This window comes from Tarenaya hassleriana, unplaced genomic scaffold, assembly GCF_000463585.1.
Source record: "Tarenaya hassleriana unplaced genomic scaffold, ASM46358v1 Cleome93, whole genome shotgun sequence".
NCBI lineage: Eukaryota > Viridiplantae > Streptophyta > Magnoliopsida > Brassicales > Cleomaceae > Tarenaya > Tarenaya hassleriana.
Window position 1 is genome coordinate 119,288 of NW_010971683.1, and position 11,864 is coordinate 131,151.

At 35.9% G+C, this 11,864-nt stretch overlaps 2 protein-coding genes across 2 annotated transcripts; both read left to right on the forward strand.

Annotated features, from left to right (window-relative positions):
• Positions 1-3,376: 3,376 nt before the first annotated feature.
• LOC104804690 lies at positions 3,377-6,984 on the forward strand. The gene is made up of 5 exons (XM_010529028.1): positions 3,377-3,706; positions 3,797-3,967; positions 4,087-4,227; positions 4,341-4,496; positions 4,683-6,984. Exons 1-5 carry the CDS (start codon positions 3,524-3,526, stop codon positions 4,923-4,925), a joined length of 894 nt encoding a protein of 297 aa, XP_010527330.1. The 5' UTR covers positions 3,377-3,523; the 3' UTR covers positions 4,926-6,984.
• Positions 6,985-9,671: 2,687 nt separating this feature from the next.
• On the forward strand, positions 9,672-10,849 carry LOC104804689 (protein ELC-like). Its single transcript, XM_010529026.2, has one exon. It carries the CDS (start codon positions 9,678-9,680, stop codon positions 10,686-10,688), a length of 1,011 nt encoding a protein of 336 aa, XP_010527328.1. The 5' UTR covers positions 9,672-9,677; the 3' UTR covers positions 10,689-10,849.
• Positions 10,850-11,864: the final 1,015 nt, after the last annotated feature.

Here is an 11,864-nt window from a genome sequence, read left to right on the forward strand (position 1 = left end):
AAAAAGTGAAAGTTAGCCAATAGTGGCTTCTTTGATGGGTGCATTCCGATAGAAGAAACCAGTCCCGTAGCGGAGATTCATGGTTCCCCGGCTTGGATTTCGGTAGGGGAAGTTGGATGTTCTTCAAAGTCCAATCAATATATGCTTGAACCGTGATGCCGCTCCCAAATTTGTTCGCGAACACCCTTTGATTTCGCTCCTTTCAGATCCGACACGTCATTATCTGCATAATTACTTTTGTTAGAAGTGTCTTGTTGTTGCTTTTTGTCATTGGCTGAGCTATCAATCCAAGTCCGACATAGATCAGTGTGGTGTTCGCTGGTGGTGAGTCCCAGCAAAGGCCCGCAAGGTTTATCCAAATTTGTGAACTGCAAGTTACGCTCGAAGAATAGGTGGTTATGCGATTCTTTCTCCTCTCCGTTGAGCAGAGGACGCAAGTGAGGTCTGTTGGCAAACCCCGGCGAAGAAGGTGATCCTTTCTCGGGAGCCTCGGCAACCATGATTTCCCATGAGAGAAAAGAGAAGCGGGGTGTAGAGTGCTTAAACTGAACCATACCGTGCCATGCAATCTCTGGTGCTCGTTGTCAGATCTGCTCTCATTGCTTGAACTTGAGAACCATTGTTTGCATTCCCCATTCTTGTGTTTCCATAGTGGTGTGTCGGGGCCTTAACTTCGGATGGTATCGGCGCTCCTGTCAGGGCTATAAAAACTTGCTGTAGACTTTCGAACTTGTCTCCCAGTGTTCGATCTCAACAAGCTCCTTGGACTGTGCACTCGCGGTCCTGTTTTGCCTGCGATATCTAGTAGTGACCCGGATGTAAGCCAATAATCTAGCAAAAAATGTACCATCAAACTGATAGAACAACAAAGTCTCAAAGCCCATGGGTAGAACTCACCCTAAAAGCTAGTTCATTGGGAAAGGGTGTCCATGGTATTATATTGACTCAATTGTTCCCACATATTTCCGATGTGGGACTCTAACAAAACCGCCCCCTTTAGACAGTGACGACCATGGCGTTGGCGGCTTCTCGGACGCTGGCGGCCTTTGTGCTCCTCTCCCGACCGTTCCTCTCCCGCCGCGTCGTCTCCATGTCCCAGGATCGGTTGGCTCTGATACCAATTTGATAGAACTCACTCATTAATAATGGGCCCAACAAAGTCTCAAAACTCATGGATAGAACTCACCCCAAAAGCTAGCTTGTTGGGGAGGGTGTCCATGGTATTATATTGACTCAATTGTTCCCACATATTTCCGATGTGGGACTCTAACACAAATAAACCCGATAAACGTGTGTATCACCGGTGGAATAAAATACTAACCTCGATTTTTGAAGAAGCTTCAAGTACAACGATCTGACACCTGTTTTAACTCGCCTGTAGCAGAAAAAATTAAACAATCCTAGAAATCAATCATGCATATTCTAGTTCTCGCTCCTAGACTTGTGGAGATGTGCTAAAAATCCTATGAAATATTCTTCTTTTATAGACTCTCACGAAACCCTAATCCTAGTGGGAAAACAATTTTTCAAAATCTGATCCAGTCCGGATCAACTCAATGTATTTTTCAAAATCTGATCCAGTCCGGATCAACCCAATGTGATAGATACAAGCGCGGAAGACGCATTCCTCTAGTTCAGTCATGCCTTGCGTTACGGTAAAGACCAACGCATAGTCAGACCACAATGCAGAGTCCGGTTAAAATCGTCGAGTATGATCCATGGTTTGGATCGTGTCCTTGGCATATACAAAGGTCATTGTTACGTCGAGTATGATCTATGGCTCCAATTCAGTTTAGTTATTTTCGGGTTTGAGTTTTTTTTTTATTTTACAAATTTATAACTATGTTGGATTGGACTCGGTTAGATTTTTTTTTTTTGGTTAAAGTTCGGGTTTTATACACCATTTTTCTTAAACAATGTTTCGTTTTGTTCAATTTTTATTGGTTATCTTCATATTTGCTTCAGACACATGTTTTCATCTTTACAAAATTATATCTACTAAACTTTATTTCCATTTAATACAGTTTGGTGAACTCCTAAATGAATATACTGATTTTGTGGGCAGTTTGATAATTTATACCAAGATGTTGAGTATTTAAGATGAAATTACTCGTATAATATTGTTATAGTTATCGCTTTTTCATTTAGTTTATGTATGAGTAGTTTGATATATAAAAAACCATTAAAAATTTTGGGACAAAACTTTTGACAGAACTATTTTTGGCAATTTTCCTTAACGATAGAAAACTGCAACATTTCGTGGGCTGCGAATAAAAAAAAGAAAGAAGTCTGCAACATGTGTGGGCAGTTTGGTCAAATCGAAATTATGTTTCGTGCGTAAAACAAAAGATTGGGTAAATGCAAATTTATTTATTTTATTGATTCGCAACTGAAATCACAAATATAATACACTATTTTTATAAAATCGACCACTTCCCCATAACGATTATATAAAATCGGAAAAAATCCATATAATAAGAATTCGAAGATACATCGCATTTTATAGCAACGCGATAATTTGGTCATTATCAGTGTGCGATGGAGAGTAATATCGTCTCAAAAAATATATATTATCAATCGTTAATCAGGGACTAAAAAGGGTTGTTGATAAGATTCAAAATAAAAAATTTTTATAGTATTTTGTTGAAAACGTGTTTGCAATTATGTCATATCTGAATCTGTCGAATAGCGTAAACTTCAAGTGTGCATTGTGGATATTGGACCATGTATCATCCTTTTTTAGAAATATACCTAAATTTCATAAATTTAAAAAAAAAGAACATAATCACATTCACCAACCTATACAAAAAAAAAAACATTAAAAGAGGAGGGAAAAAATACATCAATTTTACAAAATATATCTAATAAATATTTAAAATTTTAATTTGATATGATATTTCAAATGTTAAAATATTTTAAATGGATATTTCAACTCATGAAATCGATTGCAATTTTAAATCTCAAACGATGATATATAAATTTAATATCATTTTTCAAATTATAAAAAACGAATCGAAATTATAAACTGCTCTCGATTTTATGGGTGAAGTATTAATTTCGAATATTTCAACATTCAAAATATCAATTTGTATCATTTTATCATTTGATATCAATTAGATCAAAATAAATTTTTAGTTATTTATTTAATACATCTTTTTATGAGAATGAAAGCTCATTTTGCTAATTATTCAATGTCACGACTCGAGGTTTTCTATGACCAGATCTCGTCAAGCTATGGAGGAGCCGTTGACTTCCTTGGCGTGGGGTGCAAGCCCTTTCTTTTTTTTCTTTTTCTTTTTCTTTTTTTTTTTAATTTTGGGCGTTCAGTTTATGTTCTGAAACAGCTTTCTAAAACACATAGTCTGGCCCTCTCTTGTATAAAAGAACATAAATAAACGAAGCTTTTACAGCAAAAACTTGTTCACTTTCGTCATCAAGATCCTCGACGGTTTTACCGTTTCGGTAGTTATTCTTTTGCTGATACAATTCATTTGTTGAAAAAAAAAACATTTCAGGAAGATTAATGGATAATCCCGGAGCCGATGTTATGGAAACCTCCACTTTGCTGGAAGATGCTGACAAGAAGTCCAAGGGACTTCACCTCCGCAAACTCGTTCTCGAGTTAGAAATAGCAGAGGCCGAGAAGCGGCTGAAAAACCTCGAAAGGGTTTATCTTTGCGCCTCAGAAAAACACGACGAACTAAAAGTAAGTTCTCCAAAACAATTCAATATCGTATGTAACATACGATATATCTATACATATATACCTTACGAGATGATGAATTCCGTGGCACAGTGGCTCGGGCGGCACTTTTACAGTGAAGAAATCCGTGCTAGATCTTGTTTTTCTTACATTGGATACCACATCGATCAATTTAAGCACCTGGTAGAGGAATTCCAGAACACTCTCGACAAGGTGACTAAGGCAAGACCAAAACAAAATGGAACAGAAGCCATTCATCATCACGTAAGTTGTAGTAAACAAATCATCACGAAACTTGTAAGAGAATCGACCAAATCTCATTCCGGTCGATGCCCTTGAATGTCTTATAGTAGTTTTCTTTTGTGCATGTCCGGTTGATCCAGAGCCTGCATGCCTTTGCGTTACATGGTTGTAAGAATCTGGCACAAGAAAACAAACAACTGCAGCGGAAAGCACAACACCAGAAGCCCGAAAACGATGAACCAAGTCAAGAAGAAATCAGCTTCGAATACATAAATCGGGAGGTATCGTCCTAATTCTCCCCATGAAGCTATAAAACCATAACATTTACAGTTTACTAAGATGAGTGAGTGGGGTCAGATGTTTAAGTTTTTCTATCTTATCTATCAACAATTAGTTGAACTACATTCAAAGAACATTCCCAAGGGGAAGTGGCAAGCATTCCATGCATGAGCTGCTAAAGGAGGCTAAAGAGACGAGGAAGTTACGAGACAACGCTATCGCGAATGGAAGACACGACATTTTGGCAAAATCTATGGAGAATGAGATAAAAGTAACGCCGACCCTAATGAGCTTTCCTCTTTTTTACCTCAGGAGATAGTTCTGAAATTGGCTCTTCCGACTTTCAATCACAATGATGGAACCGCAGTTCATCTATTCCATCTCCAACTCCGACCAGATTCTTCCGAATTCCGCTGATGCAAAAGACTATATACATATACCTTTGTTTTCCTTCTAGGTTCTGGAGAAGATGGTAGGAGAGCTTCAGAAAGACAGGACAGAATCAGTGCATAGGATGCAAGAATCGAGAAGGGCATACGAAGATTTTGCAAAAAAGGCGAAGGCTCTGGAAGAGAAAAAGGAACGCCAATGCGGTAGGTGGGACGAGGAAAACAAACACATAATTGGACTGAAGAAAACACTTGGACGAGTTGTAACATCGTTGACCCGCCTTGAAAGAAAAAATATGAACATGCTGTGACAAAATCTTTCATCTTTGTCCGATCATTTCCACACTCTTCGCATTCGGAAACTATTGAAACTGATTCTAAACAATGTAAGGTAAACACAGGCGGATTCTAAACAAGAACTAAGCATGAAGGTTGTCAAAAACTAAGGGGTTGAATGAATAACAGAAATGATCTTACCTGAATAATATCCTCAAGGAATTGTACCTAACAAAGAGAAAAAGCTTATCCGAAAGCATTTCATTGTATAAGTTATAAGAATAGAAATACCACATTTTGACAAAAAAAAAGCATTTCATTGTATTTGATGGATCCAATACAGTCGGTTCCTTATTACATAATCGAAAAAGCTTCATCGAGACAAGAAGTCGCCCAAAAAGCAAAGATTCCATTCTTGGAGTCTGTCTGAAATTGCAGAAGCTGAGAAGTGACTGAAAATCCTTTGAGCAAGATTGCATTGTTTTCCACTCCAACAAAAAGAGCATTTTACTCAAATGAACTATACTTGGATCGCATGGATTTTTCACAGGTACACCATTTTTATAAAAATATAAGGAATTAGCAAAAGTCAAAATTATCCCTTTAAAAAATGGAAAGCCACGTTATCCTTAATGATTCAAGTGTGTTACGCCTTACACGTATAGATTGAACATTCGAGGAAAAGTAAAAATTGGAGATTTTCCAAGTAAAAACTGAATGTTAGGTTTTTCTTTTAATACAGAATTGAAATCAGAAAAAAAGAGAGAGAACGCGAAAACTGGTAAGCAAACACAAAAGCATTCAAAATCGACGTAAACCGACTGAAATCGAGAAGAAAACGAAGAAAGTGGAGAGATCGCCATCTCTGGCTTGTGAGGTTCCATGTGAGAAGAAAACTAATTTGACGCAGTTTATAGATAACACATGTTTTGCGACGGAAATGTAGTTGTAATTGCGATCTGATTAAAGAGTCGTAATTAATTATAAACGCAATTTTACTATAGTTATATTCTAATAACTCTAATACGCCCCCGCAAATCTAGAACTTCTGTAAAGAAGGAATAGATTTGACATTAAAAAATAAATAAAATTCTTCAATCTTCAGATTTTGAAATCTTCAATCTTCAAACTTGAATCTTCAATCTCCAAATCTCCAAATGTCAAGAATATCTCCAAATGTCAAGAATATCTTCATGATGTGAACTTTCCAAAAATAAAGCAAATAGCTTCAATAAACGTTGTTGAAAATAACGACCGGATGGACATCGATCGGATAAACGAATCGGAAAGTTCTTCCGAGAAATATATGGATTCCAAATCGTGTATTATATGACTAGATGAGTCATGGGCCATAGGCACAAAGAGATGTCGATAATGAAGAAGAAGAAAAAAAATGATCTACCGAGAGAGGCAGACAAGAGATAAAGACTGAGGGTTGGGAGACAAAGATGAAAAACACCAAGGTAAAATCCATGGTGGACTATGAAATGGGTTGACGCAAAGAATCGTCTTGGATCCCTTTTCGAAAACTTGAGCAGAGATCAGAATATTGTGCCAACACCGTCGACGAGTAGAGAGAACCAGAGAGAAGGGAACGAAACTGATGATGAGACTCATTTGGTCCAAAAATGTGTCAAAGATTGAGGAAAGAAGATGAGAAAGAGAACCCATAGACGGAGATTGAGGGACTTGTACTAAAAAAAAAACCCTACAATCTGGTGATAGAGAAGAAGCCGACTGACAGAAAAGGAAAAGAAGTCGACAGACAGCAGAAGAAGTATAGAGATAGCAGAAGCTCATATCATTTCGGTGTTCTTCAAAAAACACAAAGTGCAGAAGACAACAAAGAAAAATATAGAGCTTGAGAAAGTTATGGAAGATTTGAACAAAAACAGAACATGATCAAGAACTGTGAAAAAGGAGTAAAGAAGATCATATTATGTATTCATGGAAGAAGATGAGGAATACAGAGGGAAGAAGATTGAAGAAGAAACCCAGAAAGAGAAACTTGATTTGATGAAAAATGAAGATGGGAAATTTCGTCGAACATTTGGAGGGCAACATTTTCATCTGACTTTTGGTAGAAAAAAAAAACTGAACCAAAATCAAACAGAACAGATGAAAAATAAAGACGAATCACTGGTGCTACAGGTGTGAGATAAGACCATCACCTTCATCGTCATCATCTCATCTGCATCTCTCGTTTCATCCATACGAGATACTTGAAAATTGATTTCAGAATAACAAGAAAAATAAACCAAACCAAAGAAAATAGAAACTACAAAAGATTTTGAAGAAGAAACTCGAGAAAGAAAAAAAGAAAGGATCTTAGGCTCTTGATACCATTTTGATATTATAAAATAAAGAGAAAAGTTTCTGAAAATGTTTGTTGTGTCTTTCCATTGATCAAAGGGCAATTGCTTAAATACAAGAGGAAGAAAAGAAACACTTAATAAACCCTAACCTAACCAAACTAATTTAACCAAACTAACATTTAACTATAGTTATATTCTAATAACTCTAATAGCAATCCTAATTGATTCCAAAAGAAATGGCAAAAATCCACTCTTGAAAAAATAGTCAAATTTAAAAAATAATCAAATTTAAAAAATTTGTAAAAGTTTTGATTTTTCTGACTTGTGTGCTAATCATAAGATTTATAGTTTACTATCATAAGCAGGCTCGGCTGTTTACTTTTGCTCTATCCAGACAATCAGTCCAAACACATTTCCAGGAAACAGCCACCAAAGAAAGGAAGAAGTTGTACTTGTACTACTGAGGAATGTGAAAGATCGGCTATAGCATTCACTGATTGACGACCTCAGAAGCCGCAGCATTCAGACGAAATTTACGGAGGATGAAATCAGAGTGAAGAAAATACCGGTGATTTAAAAGCCCCTTTCTTTCTTTTTTCCCCTTCAGGACTTTTGTTTCATTGTCTCTCCTCCTCCAGCTAGCATATGGTATCACCGTTATTTCCTGCTAGCTTTTGAGTAAGATGGTCAGGGTGCTTGTAAAAGAATGAAAGAAAGAGAGCGAGATGAACAAAGATTTTGCAAAAACAAAACTATGCAGCTTCTACAAGAGCAATGTGAATACTTATGCCCAAGATGGGATGAATAAAAGAAACACATGATGCCACGAAGGAAAAGATACACAACATTGCAACTCTACAACAATGAAGAGACCGAAAAAATACTGTTCAACCCTTCAAGGCCTTGCTCAGATGTTCATTTGAACTTTCCAAATTCAAGAAGATGCATCCTCCAGCTATTTCAAAGATACTATACGAATATACGGATTTCAGAAAATGCAGCCGATGCTACTAAGTTATTAAGCTAATTTCGCCGTTAAACAAAAACAATGTATGCAGGGGAAAATAAGCAAAGCAACTTGTTTCTGGTGATATCTATTACACTTCAACGCAAAAACATAAATTGACCCAATAGACAAATAATTTCCACAAGTTTCTCAGCTCTTCCCATTGATATCAAATTCAGATCCAGGTAAACCAAGCCATGTTTATGTTCCCCTTCCCAGACTCCCACTGGATCATTTGATTTACGGTATGGTATGAGCAAGTCCAAAACGTAAAAGCTGCTGCCAGTAATAAATAAAAAACCATAAAAGACACTAATGACTCATGCATGTAAACATAACTCAAGGTTTACCATAATCATCATTCACCTTAGACTTTAAGATTTGAAATAAAATAACCATAACGTTTCACTAGAAGCTTTCAAAACATTCACTAACAAAAAAAAAAAATTCCATCAACAAATATAGATTATGTCAAAATATGAAATCGACAGAAATGACAATAAAAGGGAGCTTAGAGAAAACTCTCAAAATTTTGAAGGATCTTATTTCAATTTAATATGGCAGTGTTATAAAAAAAAAAATAACCATAGTTTGAGGACAAGACATGATTTTATTTTCAAAGTCCAAGGTATTAGAACTAACCTCTAACAAAAACTATTCATATATCACCAAATTCCAACTGTCATGTCAAGAATGTTTTTCTATATTTGATGGATGTATAACATTTGTTACAGAGAAGGACTAGAACTGGAGCAAGTCTTACGAACCTAAAGAGCAATTTAAGAAGATTCTAGTAGTTGACTTCCTTGGCGTGAGATGCAAGAACTATTAAGTCTTCTTCTTTGATATAAGAGCACAAAAAAACAAAGCTTTTCACAGGGAAACTTAATCGCCTTTCTCTTAATTTGTGGTAAGATATTACAATGATTTTATCATATATTTGGCTCGTTTTCCCATATTGGTTTCAGTAAGATGGTGAAAGATTAACAAAAGTAAATGAAAAAAGCACAACCAGATGTTATAAACCCAACAGATCATGAGAATGGTTTCCTAGATTCAATATTTAAAACAGAGCAACAACACTACTCGGTCAAAAGGGTTAGCATCGGTTTAAATTATTTAATGCTGAATTAGTAAAGTCTAGGCCACAGTAATTTAGATTAAACAAAACACACATACTCATCTATCTCTTTATAGTGAGACGACTGGTTCTTCCACAAACAATCATATAATATAGGAAGAAGATAAGAAAAACATATTTCAAAGAAAGTAAACTTCCAAGCAAGAACAAGACAACCGCAGAGCTTCTTCCCTAAGGTTGACCCCCAACAAATCTCAGTCACTTTATAATATAACAATAAAGCTTAAAAATTCTAAACAAGAACCCCAAACGCAGGAATCAATTTTCAAGAACTAAGCTACAAAAGCACAATCAGCTTTTGGCAGCAAAGTCACTAACCTTTTTAATGGCGTCACCTTCTCCGACCAGATTCATCGAGAAAGCCCTTCTCGCCGCCGGCCCTTTCGCCTTATCATATACCGACCCAGATCAGAAATGGCTAATCAGGAAACATCTAATCTCCTTCCTCCAAGATTTCCCCAATTTCGAGCTTTCTACTGATACTTTCAATCACAATGATGGAACCGCAGTTCATCTATTCCATCTCCAAGGCTCTCTCCGAATCCGAAACTCCATACTACAATTGACACCAGTGGAATTAACCATTTGGGTACATGAGAACTACCCATTAACGCCCCCTTTGGTCTTTGTAAACCCTAATTCCGCTCCAATTCGCACGAACCACCCCTTTGTGGACGCTTCGGGTTTCACTAACTCTACATACATCGAAACATGGGAACACCCACGATGCAATTTACTCGATTTGGTCCGCAATCTCTCCAAAGTCTTCGCCAATGATCACCCATTTGTTCATACAGATTCTATCCCAAGCCGATCTTCATCGGCGTCGAGAACCGAGGCCTTGGACCGTTTAGCAACGAATCTTCATTACGATATCCTCGCCATTACGGAGGAAGCAGAGGAAGACATCGAAAACCTCTGGAAACTGCAAACGGAGATGAGGAAGAGATCCGACTCGGTGGCAGAGATCATCAGGGAGCTTGAGACGGAGAAGATTAAACTGAACGAGAATGTTAAGAAGGTTAAATACGACGCCGGTGTTCTGGAAACTTGGGTGAAGACGAACTATCCCAGATTCATCCAAGCAACGTCAGGCGATCTGGAAATTGAAGAAATGTTCGAATTGGAATGCGACAAGGAGGATGAAGAAGCAGTGAAGATGGTTGAGATCGAGAGCTCGACAGAGGATGACGCCATTGAAGACGTGATGCGTGCCCTGGAGGAAGCAGTAGAAAAGGGGGATTTGGAGATGGGTTCGTACCTAAGGCACGTGAGGGTTTTGGCGAGAGAACAATTCTTCCATAGGGAGAGAAATCGCAGCTTTTTTCCCTTATGAAACAAGCTTTGACATGACAGCAATGGTGTACACATGATGGAATCGTGCCCTCTTTTTTTTTTTTTTTGAACATTATTTTTTTACTCGATCTCTGCAAACAAAATCTCAAAACGCCTACAGAAATCGAGCAAATCAACATTCTTGCACACTTTTACGTTTATGAAAAAGCTCCTTCCGGCTGTCGGAGGAAAAAAATTCAATTTTCCGGCATCCCAGAGTTTTTTTAGGTATAAGTAAGTTTCAAATTAAGATTATTTGAGTTTGGATAATCAACTTCATTAATGTGAAAATCGAACAATGATATTGTATATAATCTAAAATCTTTAAATCAAAGTATATAGAAATTATTTTATCAGACATAATATGACCCAAAAAAAAAAGGAAATTAAGAAAATTCTCTAGCTAATATTTAAGTTTTTTTTTTAACATATTGGGAACAATTCTCCTTCTTATAATATATTTTATTAAAATTATATATTTAAATTCTCACGTCTTATATATATGGTCACAATACTAACATCTCTTTCAATTTGTTTTCATGTTATCATGAATAATAGTTAAATTATCTACGACTTTAAAATGAAAAAACATATATTCTGGATTCAGTCATTTTACATCAAAGAGTTAGAACGTATAACTTTGTGTTTATAATTAAATAATAATAATCCTATTTGAAAAAAATAATTGTCACTTCAGATTTTGAAAATAAATTGGTGATGGCTAATAATGATGATGATGATGAAAAATCTCCTATAAATATAAATACTTGAACTTTTAATTTGATTTAGAATCCAACTAGTTGTAATGTTGCAATTGCAGTTGTAAGCGATAACGTTTTCAAAATGTTTGGTAAGGATAGCTGGATGGTAGCATTTTCAAAATGTTTGATAGCGATTGCGTTTGGTTACCATTAAAAGTGAATGGATGTAAACGTACGTTTCGAATTGTGTTTTGATGTAAATTATCAAAACCGACATGATTTTTAGATAATTTTAAATTAATTATAATTAATTTTATATTATCATTTGATATAAATAATTTATAAATAACTATATAAAAATATTTTAAAATATAAATTTCATCAATTTAATTTATATTTAATTAAAAAATAATTATTGATAAATCTAAAAATTATATAGTCATATGATGCTATTATATTTTTTTAACTCAAATCAT